Source organism: Lepisosteus oculatus, chromosome 13 (genome assembly GCF_040954835.1).
Source record: "Lepisosteus oculatus isolate fLepOcu1 chromosome 13, fLepOcu1.hap2, whole genome shotgun sequence".
Taxonomy (NCBI): domain Eukaryota; kingdom Metazoa; phylum Chordata; class Actinopteri; order Semionotiformes; family Lepisosteidae; genus Lepisosteus; species Lepisosteus oculatus.
This window is the reverse complement of record NC_090708.1, coordinates 3,953,405-3,977,785: the sequence shown is the minus strand read 5'-3', so window position 1 is coordinate 3,977,785 and position 24,381 is coordinate 3,953,405. Positions and strand designations below refer to the sequence as shown.

Genomic DNA, 24,381 nt, shown 5'->3' with positions numbered 1-24,381 from the left:
GTGCTTTTCTGGCATTTTAATTTAATGTTTTCAAAATAATCACAATTATATTAATTTATGTATGTCTGTTTCCAATCCTAACCACCTCAGACAGCAAACAGTATACATGTAGTAGTTCAGGTGGGTAGCTGCGTCAGCATGCGTAGTTTGCAAAGGAACAAGTAATAGGTTTATTCCATGCTGAAAAAAAGAAGAGAGAAAAAACACAACGTTTCGGCCGTGGAGCCTTCTTCGGGTGTGAGAGAGACTGCCTACTGCCTTGTCTCTCTCACACCTGAAGAAGGCTCCATGGCCGAAACGTGTTTTTTCTCTCTTCTTTTTTTCAGCATGAAACAGTATACATGCTGTTTGTACTGTTCTTTTAATAAAATCTGTAATAAAATCTAAGTTTTAACTTTCCACTTGCAATACTTCAAAGGTCTTAATGAGGTGACCAGATGGTCCAACTTTAGGTCCACAGACACATTGTCATTAAAACGACCAAAGTCGTATTCACATCACTGGAGTCATTGCCAGAGAATACATCAGTTCTCCAGCAATAGAGAGCAAGCTGGGGTATGCGAAAAGACAAATTCCTAATGCAAGAAATTGTCTATGGCTAATAAAAATCTTATTTTAACTTATCTTATATTACAATCCATTATGTTGAAGGAGGTGTGTACTGTGTTTACAGCTGCAAAAAATGTATTTATAATATTTCAAATTTACCGTTATAAATCATAAATCTGAGCAAACCTTACACAGAAGATAATATATTCAGCCTCCAGAGTATACTGTAATTGACAATATTTAATACCAATAAGACTGGTTTCCAAACAAAAGCAGCTTTATTTATTTCCTATTAAGCTAGATCAGAAATAATAATGCTAATATTTAAACAATAATGATTGGAGAAAAGGATGAGCCAATTTTCACTATCACTGCTTACACACCCTGGCTGCAGCCCTGTGCTTCAGTCTGTCTGTCAGTGGAGATTAACTGTGTGCTGCCTGTGCTCTTTACAGACACTCTGCAGGCCTGCTGTTCCCCCCAGCTCCCCACGAGACTCTACAGTCTATTGCTCTTGTTCAGATTCGGGTTCTGGATCTTCATTTCATATTATGTAATGGTGATCAACTTGAATTTGATTTCACCTCCAATTCTTTTTTTCTGATCTTTACCTTTATTTTAATTCTGGTCAAATAACGCACAATTTACATGCTGCATTTTGCAGTAAGGGATGTTTACATTTCTGTAATGAACAAATAATCTAAATATTAAAGTATATGCAGTACTGTATATTTTATCTTTCTTCTACAATTACCTTAGATCATTCTTGAAATCATCGTGTTCGGTTTTTGACATGTGATGAGGAAATTAAACATATTGCGAAAGAGTGGTTGTAACATATGCAAATAAAATACCGCACATCTTTCAAAATTCACTTGATTCTAAAATAAATGTGGTTGGCACTGAAAAACAGTGCAAGTGTTTGACATTAATTTTACTAGAACCATATAATAACTAAATTGGAAAATGCCTACTAAATGTTTACACCAACATCAAAAAGTATATATAGCCCAGTTTTAATTATCACTATCACATTTATCATCTTGTTATAGTATGATATCAGCTCTTGAACACAAGTTCCATAATATTCCAATACTATAATAAATAATGAAGAAACAAAAATGATATACCAGCAATCCACAGTAAATAAAGGAAAATGGAATGAGTATATAAAAGAGAAACTTTTGCCATAGGTCTCAAAACATATTCATACTGTATACCAACCAAGAATAAACTGTATAACCTAATATTCACATATCATATCTTGAGCAGGCTATTAGAATCTTTATAATAATATTACAGTACAATATTTGCTAAGGTGAATGAGTGGACAATGGACCTAGAATAGATCAAATAAACACAGATAGAGGTTTCATAAATGTGTTGCCTGTGCATCTAAAAGTGTGTGCTCATTCGGTGTGAGCCCTCTGGTCATTACAATATTATTTCTCAAATCATAAGCATAACATTAAATCAAGTAAAGGTGTTTTTCTAAACCTATCTTTAGCTTTATTTTTCAATACTGTAGGCAATTCAAGTTAAATGCTTAGAAGCAAAACTTTTATATAATGTTTATCATTTATTTATTGCCTGTCAAGTGATGACTGGGATAAAAGAGAATATTCTGATGAAATGGTACTACTTCACATAACGTAAAGGTTTCTGAATACAATAAGGAAACATGTTACATAAAAAAACAAGCAACTGTTTTCTGAATGTCAATAAAGATTTTGTAAGACATTATTGTGCCTTTTGCGTAAAGATTTAACTAAGATTTGATAATGACTTAATAAGCTTTGATTATTATACATGGAGTATACTCAGTATAAAAGAAAAATAAAAATCTCAAAATAATTACTTTTCTTATCCCTGAGCATATTAAAACCTGTAACAGTCTTTGGAGTATTCCTGATTTACTTCCTGACCTTTGTTTCATTTCTTGTACCCCTGAGACCTCCAGTAAAATATAAGGCCAGTATATTGTGGAAAACTGTTCTGGATCAGAAAGAGGCGACCTTGTACAGTCTGGGATGATTTTTCAGGCAGCAGCTTTGCTGCTGGTTGTTATCATTTTGAGAGCAGCACAGCAGCCAGTGTGCCAGCTACAAGGAAGAGCAGCTTTTCCACACTTTTCTAAGGATGGAGACATTATGATTGGGGGCATGTTCCAAATTCAAAGTAAAATCGACGCAAAAATGTTTCACTTTAAAACCAAACCAGAACCCCTGGATTGCAGAAGGTTAGTGTCTATTTTTTAAATCAATATGACATGTCTTACAATCATTGTAATTTAAATTGTTATTATATTCTCTGTGCAGCTCCATTTAATCACACATAAAATGCAATTTGCTATCTTCATACAAATCTTGCTATTTAAAATGAAATTAAAGTTATCTTTGAAACTATTTTTTCTGCATTTCTACAAGTTTGAACATTGGTGAACTTCAGTCAGCACAAACAATGATCTTTACCATTGAAGAAATAAACAACAGCACAGAGATACTTCCTGGGATCTCACTGGGCTACAAGATCTATGATTCTTGTGACTCCTCACCTTCTTGTGTAAGAGCAGCCATGGCTCTGATGAATGGAAATGAGGAAACTCTCTCTGACACCTCCTGCTCCAGACCAGCTGCAGTTCAAGCTATAATAGGAGAGTCATCATCATCACCCACTGTTGCAATCTCAGAAGCAGTCGGTCCTTTTAGAATTCCTGTGGTGAGAAATTAAACTACTTTTAATTTATTCAAATAATAAAAACTAATATATATCATTAACAGTATCACAACTACTATATCAAAAGTGTGTACATACTTTATATACAGTATGTATATTAGAAACACAAAGCAATCTGTTATTTAAAAACACCAAGAAGGAGTATTCTATATATTCTTGACTTATTAATATATAGTATAACATGAATAAAGTAGTCCCAATACATACATTCTTTTAAAAAACTGCATTTTCCAATGTTCCTTTCTAAAAAGATCAGCCACTTTGCTACCTGTGCGTGTCTGAGCAATAGAAGGAGATTTCCATCATTCTTCAGAACCATCCCCAGTGACTATTACCAAAGCACAGCCCTGGCTCAGCTTGTGAAGCACTTTGGGTGGACCTGGGTTGGGACCATAAGAACTGATAACGATTATGGCAACAATGGGATGGCTACATTTGTACAGGCTGCCCAGAAAGAGGGGATCTGTATTGAATATTCAGTGTCTATTCATCAGTCTGATTCCAGAGAGAAATTTCTTCAGACAGTAGAGATTATAAAAAGGAGCACTGCAAAAGTCATTGTAACATTTCTTGCTCAAAGAGATATAACTGCCTTAATAAAAGAGTTATCCCTTCAGAATGTAACTGGCCACCAATGGATTGGCAGTGAAGCTTGGATTACCACCAGTAATGTTGCCACAGCAGAAGGTTCTCACGTTCTGAGGGGATCCATTGGATTCAGTGTTATTAAAACCAACATAGAAGGACTGGGAGAGTTTTTAACAAATGTTTATCCATCTGAAATACCAATCAGTGGTCCTCAAAATAGGTTTGGGGAAACTGAATATAATTGTTCCCTGACAGATGAGGGTAATGTAGAAATTCCTTGTGCAAACTTGGAAAACAAAAGAGAATTAAAAAACGTAAATGCAGAAGAATCTGAATTTAGAGTATACAATAATGTATACAAAGCAGTGTATGCTGTTGCACATTCTCTACACAACATACTTGAGTGCAAGAAAGGTCAAGGTCTGACTGGCAATTATAGCTGTGCAAAAGGAATTACTCCAAAGCCTTGGCAGGTAAAGCATATCCATACAGTATGTGACAATGTAGTAAAACTTTATGCACGTGTATGTAATGCATACTTCACATATGTTTGTGATCACATCAAGATGTCCTTTTTTCACAGGTGTACCAATATTTAAAAAAGGTTAATTTCACAACCAAAACTGGAGAACAGGTCTCATTCGATGACAATGGAGACCCCCCTGCGAGATATGAATTAGTGAACTGGCAGGTTGTTAATGGGAGCACCGTACAGTTCATGACTGTCGGTTACTATGATGCTTCACTGCCAGCAGGACATCAGTTCGTCATGAACCAGGTCAACATTGTTTGGGCAGGGGGTCAACATAAGGTAAGCAGTGTAAAAAAATTGTTTGCTAATATATTGCATAATGAGCTTTGACTGGTGAAACCCCAAATCTAATCTACAGAATATTTATGAAATTAATTGAAAGACTAAGCTTTTGTAACTCCATCATGTGAACACTGAATTTATTGTCAGATTTTAAAATATTAAATATTAAAATATTGTTTTTTTATTTTCAACTGGGTCAATACACAGCTAATATAAAGAAAACCTAATGCAAAACAGGCATATAGCACAATTGTCACTTGCACAAAATAATGTCTTTGTTTTACTTTGATGTTAAAACATCTCTACTCCTAAAATGCTAGTCCATACACAAAAGAACACTTTCCAAAAATTATTAATCTCCGTCCTGCAGTGTATTGACATTTTTTTACTTTACTTGGAAATTTAATTTATAACTACCCCCCAAAACAGTTAAAGTGTTAACAGTAAAGATTCCCACTGCCTAATTAATTTTACTGAGTTCCCTGCATTGCAAGAGGCTTTGCTTTGCCCTGCAGAAGCCTGAGTCAGTGTGCAGTGAGAGCTGTCTCCCAGGCACTCGAAAGGCAGTTCAGAGAGGAAGGCCTGTGTGTTGCTATGACTGCATACGCTGTGCTGATGGAGAGATCAGCAACACCACAGGTGAGAAAGGAGACAGTATATTCACAACTGAATAACCATCCCTGCTTTTCTGCCTCCTCATTATCAATATGTACTGCACAGGCAATAAAATATTGAATTCTATTTACAAACATATTTAAAAACTACAGGAACAGAAATATGTTTTTTAGAAAATGAATAACTCCATTTTTATTTCCTTTCAGATTCCACCACTTGTGTCCAGTGTCCTGTAGAATATTGGTCAAATGAGAAAAGAGACAAGTGTATGTTAAAAGCAATGGAATTTCTGTCTTTTGGAGAAATCATGGGAATTGTGCTAATGGTATTTGCTTTGATTGGGACTTGTTTAGCCATTGGCATGGCTTTAATCTTCTTTAAATATAAACATACTCCTATTGTTAAAGCCAATAACTCTGAACTGAGTTTCCTTCTGCTCTTTTCACTGACACTGTGTTTCCTCTGTTCACTTACTTTCATCGGCCAGCCCTCTGACTGGTCCTGTATGTTGCGCCATACAGCATTTGGGATCACATTTGTCCTGTGCATCTCTTGTGTTCTGGGGAAAACAATAGTGGTGTTAATGGCCTTTAGGTCTACATTACCAGGCAATAACATTATGAAATGGTTTGGACCCATACAGCAGAGGTTAAGTGTTCTTGCTTTTACGCTTGTTCAAGTCTTGATTTGTGTTGTTTGGCTGATAATTTCACCTCCTTTTCCAAACAAGAACATTAAATATTATGCAGAGAGAATCATTCTGGAGTGTGAGCTGGGATCTGCAGGTGCATTCTGGGCTGTGTTAGGATACATAGGATTCCTCTCTGCCATGTGCTTTGTACTCGCTTTCCTGGCTCGGAAGCTGCCTGATAACTTCAATGAAGCCAAATTCATTACATTCAGCATGCTCATATTCTGTGCTGTCTGGATCACCTTTATCCCAGCATATGTCAGTTCCCCTGGTAAATACACAGTAGCTGTAGAAATATTTGCAATTTTGACTTCTAGTTTTGGTTTACTGTTCTGTATATTTGCACCCAAATGTTATATAATTTTATTTAAGCCTGAATTAAATACAAAGAAACACATGATTGGTAAGATGTCATCAAAGTCATTGTAGTAGATCTTAAATGTATATGAATCATGAAAGGCACAATGTTTTGCACAAAATAATTAAAATACTTGCTTTTAAACATCATATTAACATTTCTCATGTGTTTATGTATAATTGTGGTTATTTTTCTTTATTTGTTTAAGTCATATTGTTTTTCAGTCATACTTTCTGAACTTAATAGAAGCACTTGTTGGGCAGGGTTAAGATACCATCTCATACATTTTATTATTGTCATTTGGGATTGTGTAGAAGAATACTCTTACTGGAGCTGTGGATGGAGGATACACCTGGCTCTTTTCCTTACTATTTTATAAGCCATATTGGATTGGCCAAGTCATGTTAGAAGTGGACCAGTGGTGTGCCATGGTTTTTTCTTTGTCTTTGAGCACCATTTCCGACCAGTCTCTCTTTCTTTTCTTTTTGATGTGTTTTTAAAATATGTAAGCTCTTATGTGGCAGTTTTTTATCTGAGAAATGAGTTAAGAAATTCCTTCCACAATTTTAAATTGTTTCCACTTGTGTCCTCTGGTTCGTGTTTCAATGCTGATTCTGAAGAAGGTTGATTTTGACTTGTCTGTGCCTTTGAGGACTTCAAGACATTCCCATAGGCAACAGAATGTACAGTATCTGGATGCTGTCCTCTGGACTGATTTCAGAGCAATGATATATTTTCTTTAACATTAAGTATTAAATGTAAAGTATATTCGATACAGAGAAAAGAAACAGCTGTGTTGTGCGTTTTCTCTGCAAGTGTGTAAAAGCTGTCGGCCTTCCTTCTTCTGTGGCACTGGCTGTGTGTGCCAGACCTTGCCCCTGTGACCGGGGAGGCACCCCCTGAGGAGAGAGCCGTGGCCGAGCGACGGACAGAGACCAAGCATGCCATCAGGAACCTACTGGGTGAGTCTCACCCGGGACCAGCAGCGGCGGTTGCGAGCACTCATCGCAGAGAATGAGGATCTGTTCATAGCCAGAGATGAGGACTGCTCGCGGACGACCCTAGTCCAGCACAACATCGATACCGGCAACGCTTGGCCCATTCAGATTCCGCCTTAGTTGAAAAGTTTTGAATCTCTGTTTGTTATGGTGGACAGACAGAGGTTTAATAAATGTGGTGCCTGTGCATCTAAAAGTATGTGCTCATTCTGTGCAAACCCCCTGGTCATTACAATATTTTTTCTCAACTTATAAGCATATCATTAAATAATGAAACCATATTTACCTTCATTTTTCAATACTGTAGGCAATTCAGGTTAAATGCTTCCAAGTTTTACTTTTTAATGACTATACTTAGAAGCAATACTTTTATATAATTTCCATAATTTATTTATTGCCTGTCAAGTGATGACTGGGATAACAGAGAGTATTCTGATGAAATGGTACTACTTCACATAATGTAAAGGTTTCTGAATACAATAAGGAAACGTGTTACTTAAAAAAAAACAAGCAACTGTTTTCTGAATGTCAATAAAGATTTTGTAAGACATTATTGTGCCTTTTGCGTAAAGATATGACTAAGATTTGATAATGACTTAATAAGCTTTGATTATTATGCACGGAGTATACTCACTATAAAAGAAAAATAAAAATCTCAAAAGAACGACTTTTCTTATCCCTGAGCACATTAAAACCTGTAACAGTCTTTGGAGTATTCCTGATTTACTTCCTGACCTTTGTTTCATTTCTTGAACCCCTGAGACCTCCAGTGAAATATAAAGACAGTGGAAAACGGTTCTGGATCAGAAAGAGGCGACCTTGTACAGTCTGGGATGATTTTTCAGGCAGCAGCATTGCTGCTGGTTGTTATCATTTTGAGAACAGCACAGCAGCCAGTGTGCCAGCTACAAGGAAGAGCAGCTTTTCCACACTTTTCTAAGGATGGAGACATTATGATTGGGGGCATGTTCCAAATTCACAGCAATATCGACGCAAAAATGTTTCACTTTAAAACCAAACCAGAACCCTTGGATTGCAGAAGGTTAGTGTCTATTTTTTAAAGCAATATTACATGTCTTACAATCATTGTAATTTAAATTGTTATTATGTTACCTGTGCAGCTCCATTTAATCACACATAAAATGCAATTTGCTATCTTCATACAAATCTTGCTATTTAAAATGAAATTAAAATTATCTTTGAAACTATTTTTTTCTGCATTTCTACTAGTTTGAACATTGGTGAACTTCAGTCAGCACAAACAATGATCTTTACCATTGAAGAAATAAACAACAGCACAGAGATACTTCCTGGGATCTCACTGGGCTACAAGATCTATGATTCTTGTGACTCCTCACCTTCTTGTGTAAGAGCAGCCATGGCTCTGATGAACGGAAATGAGAAAACTCTCTCTGACACCTCCTGCTCCAGACCAGCTGCAGTTCAAGCTATAATAGGAGAATCTGCATCATCACCCACTGTTGCAATCTCAGAAGCAGTTGGTCCTTTTAGAATTCCTGTGGTGAGAAATTAAACTGTACTTTTAATTTATTCAAGTAATTAGAACTAATACATATCATTAACTGTATCACAACTACTATATCAAAAGTGTGTACATACTGTATATATGTATATTAGGTATACAAAGCAATGTGCTATTTAAAAACACCATGAAAAGATTCTTCTATATCTTCTTGATTTATTAATATATAGTATAACATGAATAAAGTAGACCCAGTACATTAGTTCCTTTCAAAAACTGCATTTTCCAACGTTCCTTTCTAAACAGATCAGTCATTTTGCTACCTGTGCATGTCTGAGCAATAGAAGGAGATTTCCATCATTCTTCAGAACCATCCCCAGTGACTATTATCAGAGCAGAGCCCTGGCTCAGCTTGTGAAGCACTTTGGATGGACCTGGGTTGGGACCATAAGAACTGATAACGATTATGGCAACAATGGGATGGCTACATTTGTACAGGCTGCCCAGAAAGAGGGGATCTGTATTGAATATTCAGTGTCTATTCATCAGTCTGATTCCAGAGAGAAATTTCTTCAGACAGTAGAGATTATAAAAAGGAGCACTGCAAAAGTCATTGTAACATTTCTTGTTCAAAGAGATATAACTGCCTTAATAAAAGAGTTATCCCTTCAGAATGTAACTGGCCACCAATGGATTGGCAGTGAAGCTTGGATTACCACCAGTAATGTTGCCACAGCAGAAGGTTCTCACGTTCTGAGGGGATCCATTGGATTCAGTGTTATTAAAACCAACATAGAAGGACTGGGAGAGTTTTTAACGAATGTTTATCCATCTGAAATACCAATCAGTGGTCCTCAAAATAGGTTTGGGGAAACTGAATATAATTGTTCCCTGACAGATGAGGGTAATGTAGAAATTCCTTGTGCAAACTTGGAAAACAAAAGAGAATTGAAAAACATAAATACAGAAGAATATGATTTTAGAACATACAATAATGTATACAAAGCAGTGTATGCTGTTGCACATTCTCTACACAACATACTTGAGTGCAAGAAAGGTCAAGGTCTGACTGGCAATTATAGCTGTGCAAAAGGAATTACTCCAAAGCCTTGGCAGGTAAAGCATATCCATACAGTATGTGACAATGTAGTAAAACTTTATGCACGTGTATGTAATGCATACTTCAAATATGTTTGTGATCACATCAAGATGTCCTTTTTTCACAGGTGTACCAATATTTAAAAAAGGTTAATTTCACAACCAAAACTGGAGAGCAGGTCTCATTCGATGACAATGGAGACCCCCCTGCGAGATACGAATTAGTGAACTGGCAGGTTGTTAATGGGAGCACCGTACAGTTCATGACTGTCGGTTACTATGATGCTTCACTGCCAGCAGGACATCAGTTCTTCATGAACCAGGTCAACATTGTTTGGGCAGGGGGTCAACATAAGGTAAGCAGTGTAAAAATATGTTTTGCTAACATATTGCATAATTAGCATTGACTGGTGATATCTTGAAACCCCAAATATGATCTACATTGAGAAAATAAACTTTTGTTAGTGAAGTACAGGTGTATTAAAGTATTAATAGAGTATTAACGAATTCACTCTTTCTTTTAAAGAAATTCTCCAAAATGTATGTAAGTAATTGAAAGCCTAAGCTTTTGTAAGTCCACCATGTGAACACTGAATTTCTTGTGTGATGTTAAAATATAAAATATTAAAATATATTCTTCTTTTCAATTGAGACAAAACATAGCTAAAAATAAAGAAAACGTAATGCAAAAGAGGAGTATGGCACATTTGTCTTTGTTTTACTTTAATGTTAAAACATCTCTACTCCTTTAATGTTTTTCCATAAATAGAAGAATAACATTCCAAACAATAGTAATCTCCGTCCACCAGGGTATTGACATTTTTTCTTTTAAATTTACTTGGAATTTTCTTATAATTTCCCCCCACATAGTTATTGAATTGACAGTAAAGATTCCCACTGCATTGCAAGATACCTGTAACTGAGGCTTTGCTTTGCCCTGCAGAAGCCTGAGTCAGTGTGCAGTGAGAGCTGTCTCCCAGGCACTCGAAAGGCAGTTCAGAGAGGAAGGCCTGTGTGTTGCTATGACTGCATACACTGTGCTGATGGAGAGATCAGCAACACTACAGGTGAGAAAGGAGACAGTACACAACTGAATAACCATCCCTGCTTTTCTGCCTCCTCATTATCAATATATACTGCACAGGCAATAAAATATTGAATTCTATTTACAAACATATTTAAAAACTACAGGAACAGAAATATGTTTTTTAGAAAATGAATAACTCCATTTTTATTTCCTTTCAGATTCCACCACTTGTGTCCAGTGTCCTGTAGAATATTGGTCAAATGAGAAAAGAGACAAGTGTATGTTAAAAGCAATGGAATTTCTGTCTTTTGGAGAAATCATGGGAATTGTGCTAATGGTATTTGCTTTGGTTGGGACTTGTTTAGCCATTGGCATGGCTTTGATCTTCTTTAAATATAAACATACTCCTATTGTTAAAGCCAATAACTCTGAACTGAGTTTCCTTCTGCTCTTTTCACTGACACTGTGTTTCCTCTGTTCACTTACTTTCATAGGCCAGCCCTCTGACTGGTCCTGTATGTTGCGCCACACAGCATTTGGGATCACATTTGTTCTGTGCATCTCTTGTGTTCTGGGGAAAACAATAGTGGTGTTAATGGCCTTTAGGTCTACATTACCAGGCAATAACATTATGAAATGGTTTGGACCCATACAGCAGAGGTTAAGTGTTCTTGCTTTTACGCTTGTTCAAGTCTTGATTTGTGTTGTTTGGCTGATAATTTCACCTCCTTTTCCAAACAAGAACATTAAATATTATGCAGAGAGAATCATTCTGGAGTGTGAGCTGGGATCTGCAGGTGCATTCTGGGCTGTGTTAGGATACATAGGATTCCTCTCTGCCATGTGCTTTGTGCTCGCTTTCCTGGCTCGGAAGCTGCCTGATAACTTCAATGAAGCCAAATTCATTACATTCAGCATGCTCATATTCTGTGCTGTCTGGATCACCTTTATCCCAGCATATGTCAGTTCCCCTGGAAAATACACAGTAGCTGTAGAAATATTTGCAATTTTGACTTCTAGTTATGGTTTACTATTCTGTATATTTGCACCCAAATGTTATATAATTTTATTTAAGCCTGAATTAAATACAAAGAAACACATGATGGGTAAAATGCCATCAAAGTCACTGTAGTACAGTAGATCTTAAATGTATATAAATCATGAAAGGCACAAAGTTTTGCACAAAATAAAAATACTTGCTTTAAAACATCAAATTAACATTTCTAAACATGTGTTTATGTATAATTGTGGTTATTTGTTTAAGTCATATTGTTTTTCAGTCATGATATCTTTTCTTTAACATTAAGTATTAAATGTACAGTATAGTATTTTTTCAGTATGTACAGTATATATTTGAAGAAATATAGAAAAGAAGCAGCTGTGTTGTGCTGTTTCTCTGCAGTCACCTAAAAGCTGTTTTCTATTACACTGGCTTTCAGAAATCTAAAGCAGATTTTCATCTGAAAAGTTTAAGAAGCTTTAAAACATTGCTGAGTATATCTTTTATTTAGATAATTTATTTTATAGTATTTTTTCATAAAAAATATAGCGTCCTTTCACCTCTTCTAATAGTAAATCTTAGTTTTTCACGAATGCTGCATTGCATATTCATTTGAAAAATCCAACAACTTTTGCAGGCCTGTTAACAGTTGTTAAATCCTGTCTTAAAACTCATTTTTGTACACTAGCTTTAATTTCTGTTTATTTTTCAGCATTCTATGGTCTACAGCTATCTCCATTGCCTTTGTAACTGTCTCATTTTATTGTGGAGCACCTTGATATAAAATTAAGAATATTATTATTATATATATTATTATTTAGGAAATGGCTAGACATTGTTTGTTGTAGTTTCTCATACAATCTGTTCTTCAACAATTAAAATGACTATGTAAGATTTTTTTGTCTATCACCCTAAGTCTGACTTTTCCACTGGTATCATTGACTTCTAACTGCAGTATACTGATTACAAAATTTGTAGAACTCATATGATAATCTACTTGTGACAGGAATTGTAAGTGTTTATTGTATGACATTTTAAGGATATTTAACTCTTACATTTGCGATTTATATGAATGACATACTGTGTCTTTTGCAGAAAATTGGCAGGTGTGTGTACAGTAAGATGCCACTGTCCATAGTATGCCGTCTTTTCTTCCTCTTTGCTGTAGTTCTAGAGATTTCTGCCCTGGGAATTGTAAGAGTGATGCATGGAGTAGGAACCAGTTTTATCAATTTATATTAAAGCTGTTTTCATATTACTCACAGTAAGAGAATTTCCTTCATGGTACCTGTTGTATGTTGATGGTGAAGATATAACAGCAGAAATCTACAGAGAAATTCCTTTGTAGTTTAGCATAAACATCTTTAAGTCTGCAAAATGACAAAATGATAATGTATTGACAATAGTTAACCAAATACAGTGTGGAGAGTGTTTAATAATAAAATGCTTAAAATAAAAGTTAACGGATTCTATACAACGTCTTGTACACATATTACGTCAAATGGTTAATCTTCAATACATTAAGGCCAAAAAAAACTAAATGTGTTTTGAAATAAAAATGCTTACCCCAATAAAACACATTTTAAACTTATTCCTTTATGACTGCAGCCAGGTGAAAGAACAGCTGCAATAATTAACTGAAAATGATCCCAGCTTATCTTAGCTCACCTGGCAAGTATACAGTAGCTGTAGAAATATTTGCTATTTTGGCTTCTAGTTTTGGTTTACTGTTCTGTATATTTGCACCCAAGTGCTGTGTCATTCTGCTGAAACCCAAGATGAATACAAGGAAACACTTGATGGGTAAAATACCAAAAAAGTCACTTCAAGAGATCTGAATATGAATGCTGAGTATTTAAAAATGGCTGGTTACTTAGAATGTACAGTAATGTAATTGTCTATATATAAATATAACCCATTTGTCAGTATCACTTTGACAGAGCATAGGGTAACGTTGTTGTAATGAAAGGAAAAAAGAGTGCATACTTTATGTACAAATTTAATCTTCTCAAAGGAAAACATAGAAGAACAGATTTCAGTACAGTCAGGCATTTCAAACAAAATAGTGACATTTTACACACATATTTGGCACTGTCCTGTCTTTTTTTCTTTCTTTAAATTGTAATGTTCTCGGATATCCAATCAGCATCATCAGCATATCTAATGTGCACTGTGTAAGCAATGCAAGTGTAGTCTGTACAGTATGTGTTGAATCCCAGTAGCTCATAATGTAGGCTTCCTGTCCCACAAAATCAGAATTGCAAACCCATTAATTGTTAATAATAATTCTTAATATTAAAGCTTTAAAGTTTTCTCTTTTCTCCTCTTTTGCCTCTGTTATGCAAAACATTGGCTTTTCTTGCAGTATCCTTCAAAATGTTTCCTTCCTTTAGGTGTCTTTGTACAGTAGGTACACAAAAAATTCTTTCAGCATCTTGCTAGACAATTAGTGGCTGAGTGTCTGAATGTCTCCAGTGATAGTTTTGAAAGTTTTCTGATATATAACTTGTTCTAAGATAAAATGGCAGTGCTGAATATCTGTTTTAAGTTATCAGCAATGTCTTGCATACTTTTTTTCCAATGGCAGATTTACAAGTGGCCACATATGATCCCATTATTTTGAAAGACTACAGAACAGTACTACTTTTTATATATGTGTGTTTTATAAAAAAGTTTAAAAATATTCTTGCCTTTATAAAATGAGCTGCAGTCTTTTAGAGATCTAAATGAGGATAAATAAAACAAAAATAGCTATTATTTTTTTTTCTAAGTTCATGTGTACCATTCTTCAATTCTTATGCCATCTGTATTTTTACCATCTTATTATCTGAATGAATTACTAATAAAGATAAATTCAAAATCCAAATGCACTTGCCTGATGTTTCTGTACACATTCCCTGCCTGATGCAGCCCTGTGCTTAAATCTGTTTGTCAGTGCAGATGAACTGTGTACTGCCTGTGCTCTTTACAGAAACTCTGTTGGACAGCTGGTCGCTGTTTCTTCCCATGGAACTCTACAGTCTATTTCTTTTTGTAGGGTCTGGATCTTCAGTTTATACATCCTTTTAATAATAAACCTGAATATCATTTTAATGAAGATGTTTATGTCTGATTTGTGTTTTACAATACTGGAGGTTTAAATGAAAGAAAGGAAATATAAAATTTGGAAACTACATTAAAAAACAGAGCTAATGTGACCACCATTTTGCTATTTTAGCTTCAAAATCCTCCAAAAAGTTACCTATATACATCTACTGATGCTCTCCTTAGTCAATAGTTGCATTTACTTTTGCTGTTGGACAGGAACTGGAGTCATCAGATGAAACCAAGGTTCCATCGGGTGTTTCAACCCTTATCCATAATACCCTCCTGCTGGCCAGTCACCAGTGATAGGCAATCAAAAGACTCTCTGTGGTCCTTAAAAAACCCAGGGCTTTCTCAGAATGAGTAGGGATGTTTGTTACCCTGGTTTCCTGGCCAAACTTCAACTAGGCCTTCACGGCCTCCTAAATATTCCAACCTATTATACTGTATGAACTGGCTTCATCACTCTGTTCTCCTCTCCACTAATAGCTGGTGTGTGCTGAGTGTATTGTCGCACTTTGGCTGCCATGGCATCATCCAGGTGGGGTTACACATGGGTGGTGTTGGAGGGGAGTCCCCATTACCTGTAAAACACTTTGAGTGGAGTGTCCAGAAAAGCGCTACATAAGTGTAAGGAATTATTATTATTATTATTATTATTATTATTATTATTATTAACTCCTCTTGCCTGTTCCAGAGCCCAGCATGACACTTTCTCTCTCCATTGCCTCTCCCAGCCTTTGAACTGCTGTCTTTTTGTCCCTCCCAGTCAGCCCAAAAGCTGTCAGCAACATTCACACTGACTGTGCAGGGAGTCATCCGTACCCAGCCTCCACTGGGAACAGTCATGTCTGCCACCCTTTCACTCTGCAGTCTTGAACTACAGTAGATCTTCATGTTTGAGACTTTTCTTCTCAAAAGCCTTCCCGCATCCTTTCTCTCACAGCCCTGTCAGCTCAGTGAAGATGATCTTTCTCACCTCATCTGGTTTAGGGATGCTTGTACAACCTCGGGAAACTGCAGACATCCCCCAAGTTCCACTTTCATGTGATATGATTGCGCTTAATGCAAGATAGTATCTTATTTTCCCTTATCTTTTATCTTATCTCCCTTATTTCTCTTGTCCACTTCTCACCCTCCCTGACAAATGCAACTGCTTTTTTAAATCTTCTATGAGATTGTCATTTCTTCTGCCTGTCAACATGGAAAGATACATGTTTTGTCAGTTTGTCACCAGGATATAGGGGACTGAATCACAGCATTCCAAAAATTTAATGAAAATGGTATTTATATAAAAAACAAATAAATTAAAAATAAATCAATAAATTAGATTTTTTTGTAACTGTAAATTAATTCTTATACTGTATATCTTTAAATGAGATTCAAGACCTGACTCCAGAATGTGAACCACATACAGTATCTGCACATTTTTTCTATATACCTACTGTATATAAAAAAGTTAAAGGTACCATAAACTTGCCGGTCTCATTAGAAACTGTACAATAGTCATAGAAAAGGCACAGCACCTCAAAGATGGGGTCTTAGTAGACATAAAACAGAAATGCAACTGAACTAAAGACAAAGTTTGGCAAGCATAATGAACATACATGAGAAGAAGTAATATCTCACTGCCAAACTAAGCTTCAGTGTGATGTTAATTTTTCCATGTCTACATGTTTTATGTGCCTTGCTTAATGGAAGTGAAAAAAAAAACGAGCCTGTTGTAATTGTAATTTCAGGTCAGTAGTCAAATCAAAATCTACTAACAGTGAATTGTCAAGTGCTAGAAAAGATGTAGAGCTGTCCATTCCTGAGTTTCACAAATACAAACTTTAATGGTATGGTGTCAGGATTGACTTATTTTCAGTTCTTCATTTTACACCCACTACCACCAAAACCAACTTATAGCAGCTTTTCTGCTCATCTTTAATTTGCTTAAATCTTGTTACCATGATCTTCCACTTTATTTTAAAAGAATATTAGAAACAAAAACTTTAAATGTACCACAGTAACAAAAGCAAAACATCAGAGCTTAAAAACATAACACTAAAGCATCAAACCTTTTATCATTTCTGCTTAACGCACAATGGGAGCTTCGCTTCATGAAGAATAAACATAAGAAGATTAAACACTGCAAATCCTTATTTTTGACTGCATGTTCTTAGACACCGGTCCTATGAGAATTTCCTCTGCTCTTATCAATTCTTTGAAGATGAACATGCGGGACCACCACCAGCAATCCCTGAGCAGTGGGGCAATACTCACTACTGCTGAGACAGAGCCGAGAAAACACATGGAGGGTGAAAGAAAACTCAAAGGGCACTGCACAACTGATTGCAAAAGGCAGCTTCCCTTTCCTGCCATTCATTGGATGGGATGTCATCATTTGTAAATAATCATATGAGAGCTCATTGCTCCTCTGAAGCAGTAAAAGAAGCAAATGGGCAGGTACTGTATGTGCTACAGTGTATTGCGCTGAAGGAAAAATAATCAAAGGGAGTCCCCAACCTTAACTATCGCTCCACTTGATTTCAAGTTTATTAACCACCCTGGAGACCTCAATACACAATATAAAGACCATAGAGTATGACATGCCTCTACTTAGGAAGGGGTGTCTATAAGTGGTCTAGAATGTCATTGACAGCTACAATATTGACTGTGGTTGTTGCTGTTTTCACATTAGCAGAACAACCCATCTGCAGGCTTCAAGGAAGAACAGCATTTCCACATCTATCAAAAGAAGGGGACATCATGATCGGGGGAGTGATTCAAATTCACAGCAACACTGAAGAGAAAAAGCATTTCTTTAAAACTGAACCAAATCCTACAAAATGCAAAGGGTTTGTTTTAATTCATAAATGCTTATTTTTATATACATTTTGTCATTTTTAATTTGTTGAAAAGAAGTATTGAAACAATAAACTCTTATTTTTTTTCTAGCTTCCTCATTGGAGAATTTCAGTCAGCACAAACAATAATCTTTGCTATTGAAGAAATAAACAACAGGACAGATCTTCTTCCTGGCATTTGTTTGGGATATAAGATCTATGACACATGTGGTTCAATACCTTTAGCTATAAGAGCAGCTTTGGCTTTAATGAATGGAAATGAGGAAACTCTTTCTAACACCTCCTGCTCCAGGCCAACTGCTGTTCAAGCTATAATAGGAGAATCTGCCTCAACACCCACTATTGCGATGTCAGCAGGAGTTGGACCTTTTCGAATCCCTGTGGTGAGAATCTTAATCATTCTACATATTAAAATAATAACGTCCCTTGAAATGTACTACTGAAAAAGCAATGGTAATAGCTTTTCAAGTGACTAATTGTCCTCTTAAAAATGATTTAATGCATGTTGGGAATGTTAAAAAATTTATTCAGAAGCTCCTTTAACAAACAAACCCAAATCATTAATAGAGCCCATTTTTAAACAATGACATTTTCTCTTCTTTACAGATCAGTCACTTTGCTACCTGTGCATGTCTGAGCAATAGAAGAAGATTCCCTTCATTCTTCAGAACCATCCCCAGTGACTATTATCAGAGCAGAGCCCTGGCTCAGCTTGTGAAGCACTTTGGATGGACCTGGGTTGGGACCATAAGAGTTGACAATGATTATGGCCACAATGGAATGGCTACTTTTGTGGAAGCTGCAGAGAAGGAAGGAATCTGTATTGAATATTCAGAGGTGGTTCATCAGTCTCATTCCAGGCAAAAAATTCTTAAGAATGTAGAAGTGATCAAAAAGAGCACTTCAAAGGTTATTGTTGCCTTCTTAGAGCAAGGGGATGTAATTGTTTTGATTAAAGAATTATCCCTTCAAAATGTAACTGGTCTCCAGTGGATTGGCAGTGAAGCCTGGATCACTGCTAGTGATGTTTCAACAGCAGAAGGTTATGAAGTTCTGACTGGATCTATGGGATTTGCTGTCACTAAAAACAAAATTGATGGATTTAGAGAGTTTTTATTGAATGTGCACCCATCAAAATCTCCGGGCAATGCTCTCTTAAATGAATTTTGGGAGACTGCATTTAATTGTACTCTGAAAAACAATGACAATGCCAAAAAACTGTGTACAGGGTTAGAAGATTTAGGAGAATTAAAAAATGGATATGCAACAACGTCTGAGGCTAGAATATTCAATAATGTGTATAAAGCAGTGTATGCTGTTGCATATTCTCTTCATAATTTACTTCAATGCAAGAAAGGTCCTTCTGCCAATAGCTGTGATAATTCAATTCAAATTGAACCATGGCAGGTGAGGTAAATTTTATTTTCACAATGCATTAAGGCATTTACTGTATATACCTAGTTGTAATAGAAACACTTTTAACACAAGATTAATATTTCCATTGTCACAGGTACTTGAGCAACTGAAAAAAGTGAACTTCACAACTAAGACTGGAGAAAATATATTTTTTGATGGCAATGGTGATTCAACAGCAAGATATGACTTAGTGAACTGGCAGCATGTTAATGGGAGCACCATTCAGTTCATGACCATCGGTTACTATGATGCTTCACTGCCAGCAGGTCATCAGATTGTCATGAATCAAGTTAAGATGGTTTGGACAGGTGGGCAACTTGAGGTGAGCATAGGGTATTCTGAGAAGAAAAAGTACACTTTGCTGTAACAGGTTTATCTCTTGTCTTACAAGAGTATCTTTAGAAACGTGGCTCACTCTTCAGACAGAACCTAATAATATAACCAGTAAGTTTATAAGTAGTTTATAAGTATATTATTTAATATTCCAAATTAAACAGAGAATAAACAAGATACCTTTTGTAACCAGCAAACTTTATAACATATAGAAGATTAAATCTTTAAAATACAATGTACTCAAAACTGATACAATCCAGTGGAAAACAGTGAAGTATCATACAAAAGAAATTCCTTTCATGTAATTTTCCTTCTAAACTTCAATGTTAATAAAGTTTTTCATTAACAATGCATAGAAGAAAAAACTGATAGCTAATATACTATTTGTAAATATTGTAAAACATGATTGATCAAGTATTTTGTATTATAATATTTTTAATGAAGAAAATTATAAGAATAAATACTATTGTGCTACTCATTTTTATTTTAATAATTTAGTATTTCATGGAAAATATTCTGTATTCTGTAAGCATAACTTTGCAAAACATTATTTTTCCACCACTAAAAATTGTTTTGTTCTTGTTCTGCAGAAGCCTGAGTCAATGTGCAGTGAGAGCTGTCTCCCTGGCACTCGAAAGGCTGTTCAGAGAGGAAGGCCTGTGTGTTGCTATGATTGCATTCAGTGTGCTGAAGGAGAGATCAGCAACACCACAGGTAAATGTTAGTGCATTCAAAATGATATATGAAATTCCTTACTCTGCTTCTTATCTTCAGCGACATACTGTATACACCACATTATATGTAAATGTAGGAAAGACATCAACCAATTAATTCTTTATTTTTAGATTTCTTTCACAGTAAAGCAAGAATATAAATAAAATTGGCCAATGCCAAATTGCAAATACAATTTTAAATTACACCATGTCTATGAACATTCCCAAAAATCACATCAGGTGTGACAGCTGGAGAAGACTCTACAGCTGCAAGTTGTGTTTCCTCTATTTTTCTGTGTGGAATTAACCTTAACTTTAATTTGAACCTATAGTATGCATGCTGATACAGCACACCACTTGAACAACCCTAAATATCTGTATCTGTTTTTCTTTGCAGATTCTAATGATTGCATCCAATGTCCTTTGGATTATTGGTCAAATGAGAACCGAGATGAATGTGTAATAAAAATAATAGAATTCCTGTCTTTTGAAGAAATCATGGGAATACTGCTCATGATATTTTCTCTGGCTGGTGCTTTCTTAACCATATGCATAGCTTTAGTCTTCCTCAAATATAAAGACAGTCCAATTGTCAAAGCCAATAACTCTGAATTAAGTTTCCTTCTGCTCTTTTCATTGACTCTCTGTTTCCTCTGTTCACTTACTTTCATTGGCCAGCCCTCTGACTGGTCCTGTATGTTGCGCCACACAGCATTTGGGATCACATTTGTCCTGTGCATCTCCTGTGTTCTGGGGAAAACAATAGTGGTGTTAATGGCCTTTAGGGCTACACTCCCAGGCAACAACATTATGAAATGGTTTGGGCCCACACAGCAGCGATTAAGTGTTCTTGCTTTCACACTTGTACAGGTCTTGATTTGTGTTCTTTGGTTGATAACATCACCTCCTTTTCCTAACAAGAACATGAAATACTATGCAGAGAAAATCATTCTGGAGTGTGACCTGGGATCTGCAGGTGCATTCTGGGCTGTGTTAGGGTATATAGGATTCCTCTCTGCCATGTGCTTTGTACTCGCTTTCTTGGCTCGGAAGCTGCCTGATAACTTCAATGAAGCCAAATTCATTACATTCAGCATGCTCATATTCTGTGCTGTCTGGCTGACATTCATTCCAGCTTATATCAGCTCTCCTGGGAAGTATACAGTAGCTGTAGAAATATTTGCCATTTTGGCTTCTAGTTTTGGTTTACTGTTCTGTATATTTGCACCTAAATGCTACATAATTCTGCTTAAGCCTGAACTGAATACAAGGAAACACCTAATGGGTAAAATACCCACAAAGTCGCTTTAAGACCTTAGTCTTAGTACATTTATCAATTTTTTATAGATATAAAATATTCTTGTACTGTACATCCTCAAACACTACAATTCATAAACTGAAAATGTGTACATACAGTATACTGTAAATAAATTCAGGAGGACAAATGTTTGGTAAATTTTTTAAGAATGAACTCATATAAAAATGTTTTAAACTAAAAGAACCCATGTCTTAAATCAGTGATGTTTGGTGAATTGCTGTACAATAATAAAAATGTTTTAGAAGCACAGGTGCCCAGCTGCGACGTTCATATCTGAATGACTTCATTACTAATAAAGAGCAAATCCTCTAGTGCAGGATTCTGTCTCCTGTCACCTCATTGTACTCTCAGTGGAAATTATCTCTGTGCTAAAGAGTGCTCATCTCCCCACGAGCCTCCATAGGCTATTAACATTATCTGTCTGATTTTAATTTTATACATTTTATGTTGAAATACTTTAATTATTTTACCAGAATTCAATTCAGTTTTAATTTTTACCAGCTGTACCTACGTGATTTACACAAAATAATTTCTGCAGTAATGAAGCATGCTGTAAACTACATATTTTACAATGCCTACTGTTTAAACAAAAAACTAAAAGAACACATGAATCTTTTTGTTTTGTACAACAAAGAGATGAACACTGAACAATACAGCTTCTACAGTACATCATGTAGGATAATATTCTAGCTCTTCTGTGAGGTTTTTATGATTGTATGTTCAATTAAGCTACTGCAATTCTTAATTGTTAAAAAATTGTGGAAAGCATAGACTTAGCAACGCTTCCTTTTAACTAGTCTTTTGATCAGTCTTTCTCACCTATTTCTACATTTTGTAGATTAAATAAAAACATTGAGGATGTTTAATAATACAGTTTAATAATTTGTGTGTCTCTAACATTCAAAGAATATTTTCTTTGCAAATTTTATTTGATTTTTTTTACATATGAAATTCAGTGATATTGTGTTCAATCATTTTTTAAAAAAACGCTTGTTACATTTAATAATTTCAGTCACGCATTTAATTTATGGTGCATCTCTGTCTTACTTATAGATAACAGATTCAAACAGTTCTCTTTTAATTGAATTACAACTTAAGTATTCATGGAGTAAAATTTACTTTAATAATTTTCAGCCAGTGTGTATATATTCTTTCTTCAGAAGGTGAGGCACTTTCCTCATTGTGATAGCATTCACTTCTAATGATGTGCAACATGCCACCAATGAAATTAAGATGCTTTGGGAAGGCAAAACAAAAAAAAAGCATTTTAGTGTTTTACATGAAGAAAACTCCACATCACTGACCTTCACCAAACTTTTATGTCCAATTAGCCCAGCCTACTGTTATCACAAAGACCTCCCCTCTTTGTCTAGAAGCCAGAGAGACATGGTTTGTCATTTCCATTCCATTTGTCATTTGTGATGGTGACACTATATTTTAAAAAGGTGCCTTCCTCTGAATGAGGTATAAAACCGAGGTCCTGACTCTCCATGGTCATAAAAAATCTCGGGGTGTTTCTCGAAAAATGTAGGGGTGTTACCCCGGCGTCCTGACCAAATTTCCCATTGGCCCTTACCAATCATGGCCTTCTGATAATCCCCATCTCTGAACTGGCTTCATCAGTCTGTTCTCCTCCTCACTGAGAGCTGATGTGTGGGGAGCGTACTGTGCACACTATGGCTGCCATTGCATCATCCAGGTGGGGCTGCACACTGGTGATGGTGATAGGAACTCCCCATTACCTGTAAAGCACTTTGAGTGGAGTGTCCAGAAAAGTGCTATACAGTATAAGTGTAAGAAATTATTATCATTTTTCCACAGGGTGTGAACACACAGGTCCAATCTAGACAGCTCAGATAGAGCTGCTTTTCTCATGGGTTTTCCTTGTTTTTCTACAACTGGCTTCCTCTCCCACTGCCTTCAGACAATCCTATATGGTGCTCTCTCCTCTCTCTCCTAGGCAGGGACACTTCACTGCACCTCTCCAGGGGGTCATGTTACCCCTCACCATGAGGGAGGCCTATTGGACCCCTATTTCCCATTCATGTATTAAGTACCAGGTCTCCCTATTGGCCATTAAGGTTCAATGCGGCCGAGTTACCTGGCTTTCTAGTGATGTCACCATAGCCGAAATTGTTCAACACTTCAACAGAGAGTGCATACCCACCCACTCTAAACCAGCACTACCTGCCTCATGCCCTTGTTCAGCAGGTGGACAGCTGGGGGAGGCTCTGGATCAGCAGTGCTGAATCTTGGAGGAGCTCCTTACATCTAAAACTGTCAATGGCACTTTGGCTCCGTCCCCTTTTCCACACTTTTATGTGGATGAAGCCGTCTGCTTCCGTGACTCATGCAAACATCGCACACTTCGTCTGTGGCACTGCTTCATCGGCTACTGCCTTCTAAGGTAATCATGTGGCTGTTACTATTCAACTGCCTTGGGCTGAGGCTTGCCATAGACAACATTACATGTTTGCTTCTTTATGCCCAGTCTCGTCACTTTCTCTCCATGTGGAGTGCCTTCTTCTTGTGAAAGTCCTGTGGAAGGGGCTGTGACGGTTGCCTGTTTATCCTGACATCTTGATGCAGGTAGAGATGGTTTTATTGGCACCCCTGATCGGGAAAACCGACCTCCTGGTCTTGTCCTTGAACAGAGAATGGCGATATGCTTGGGCCTGATCCAGACAGTAGTCTACACTCTGCAGAACTCT

General features: G+C 36.3%; 3 protein-coding genes across 3 annotated transcripts; all 3 read left to right on the top strand.

Moving 5' to 3' along the window:
• Positions 1-2,579: 2,579 nt before the first annotated feature.
• LOC138242237 (extracellular calcium-sensing receptor-like) lies at positions 2,580-6,422 on the top strand. Its single transcript, XM_069197708.1, has 7 exons — positions 2,580-2,788; positions 2,976-3,267; positions 3,537-4,039; positions 4,079-4,346; positions 4,457-4,684; positions 5,203-5,326; positions 5,509-6,422. Exons 1-7 carry the CDS (start codon positions 2,580-2,582, stop codon positions 6,420-6,422), a joined length of 2,538 nt encoding a protein of 845 aa, XP_069053809.1.
• Positions 6,423-7,292: 870 nt separating this feature from the next.
• On the top strand, positions 7,293-12,089 carry LOC138242236 (extracellular calcium-sensing receptor-like). The gene is made up of 7 exons (XM_069197707.1): positions 7,293-7,437; positions 8,235-8,391; positions 8,580-8,871; positions 9,139-9,948; positions 10,059-10,286; positions 10,874-10,997; positions 11,176-12,089. The coding sequence occupies exons 1-7, from the start codon at positions 7,293-7,295 to the stop codon at positions 12,087-12,089; spliced, it is 2,670 nt and encodes an 889-aa protein (XP_069053808.1).
• A 5,170-nt stretch (positions 12,090-17,259) lies between these two features.
• On the top strand, positions 17,260-21,788 carry LOC102693838 (extracellular calcium-sensing receptor-like). The gene is made up of 7 exons (XM_069197706.1): positions 17,260-17,341; positions 17,725-17,881; positions 17,982-18,273; positions 18,497-19,297; positions 19,401-19,628; positions 20,230-20,353; positions 20,750-21,788. The coding sequence occupies exons 1-7, from the start codon at positions 17,260-17,262 to the stop codon at positions 21,661-21,663; spliced, it is 2,598 nt and encodes an 865-aa protein (XP_069053807.1). The 3' UTR covers positions 21,664-21,788.
• Positions 21,789-24,381: the final 2,593 nt, after the last annotated feature.

Coding starts and splice junctions, on each gene's coding strand:
- LOC138242236 (XM_069197707.1), top strand. CDS start 7,293: ATGCCATCAGGAACCTACTGGGTGAGTCTCACCCGGGACCAGCAGCGG. Junction 7,438..8,234: donor CCAGCACAACATCGATACCG/GCAACGCTTGGC, acceptor TTTTGAGAACAG/CACAGCAGCCAGTGTGCCAG. Junction 10,998..11,175: donor AGAGATCAGCAACACTACAG/GTGAGAAAGGAG, acceptor ATTTCCTTTCAG/ATTCCACCACTTGTGTCCAG.
- LOC138242237 (XM_069197708.1), top strand. CDS start 2,580: ATGATTTTTCAGGCAGCAGCTTTGCTGCTGGTTGTTATCATTTTGAGA. Junction 2,789..2,975: donor GAACCCCTGGATTGCAGAAG/GTTAGTGTCTAT, acceptor CATTTCTACAAG/TTTGAACATTGGTGAACTTC. Junction 4,040..4,078: donor AACATAGAAGGACTGGGAGA/GTTTTTAACAAA, acceptor AATACCAATCAG/TGGTCCTCAAAATAGGTTTG.
- LOC102693838 (XM_069197706.1), top strand. CDS start 17,260: ATGCGGGACCACCACCAGCAATCCCTGAGCAGTGGGGCAATACTCACT. Junction 18,274..18,496: donor GACCTTTTCGAATCCCTGTG/GTGAGAATCTTA, acceptor TCTTCTTTACAG/ATCAGTCACTTTGCTACCTG. Junction 19,298..19,400: donor TTCAAATTGAACCATGGCAG/GTGAGGTAAATT, acceptor CCATTGTCACAG/GTACTTGAGCAACTGAAAAA.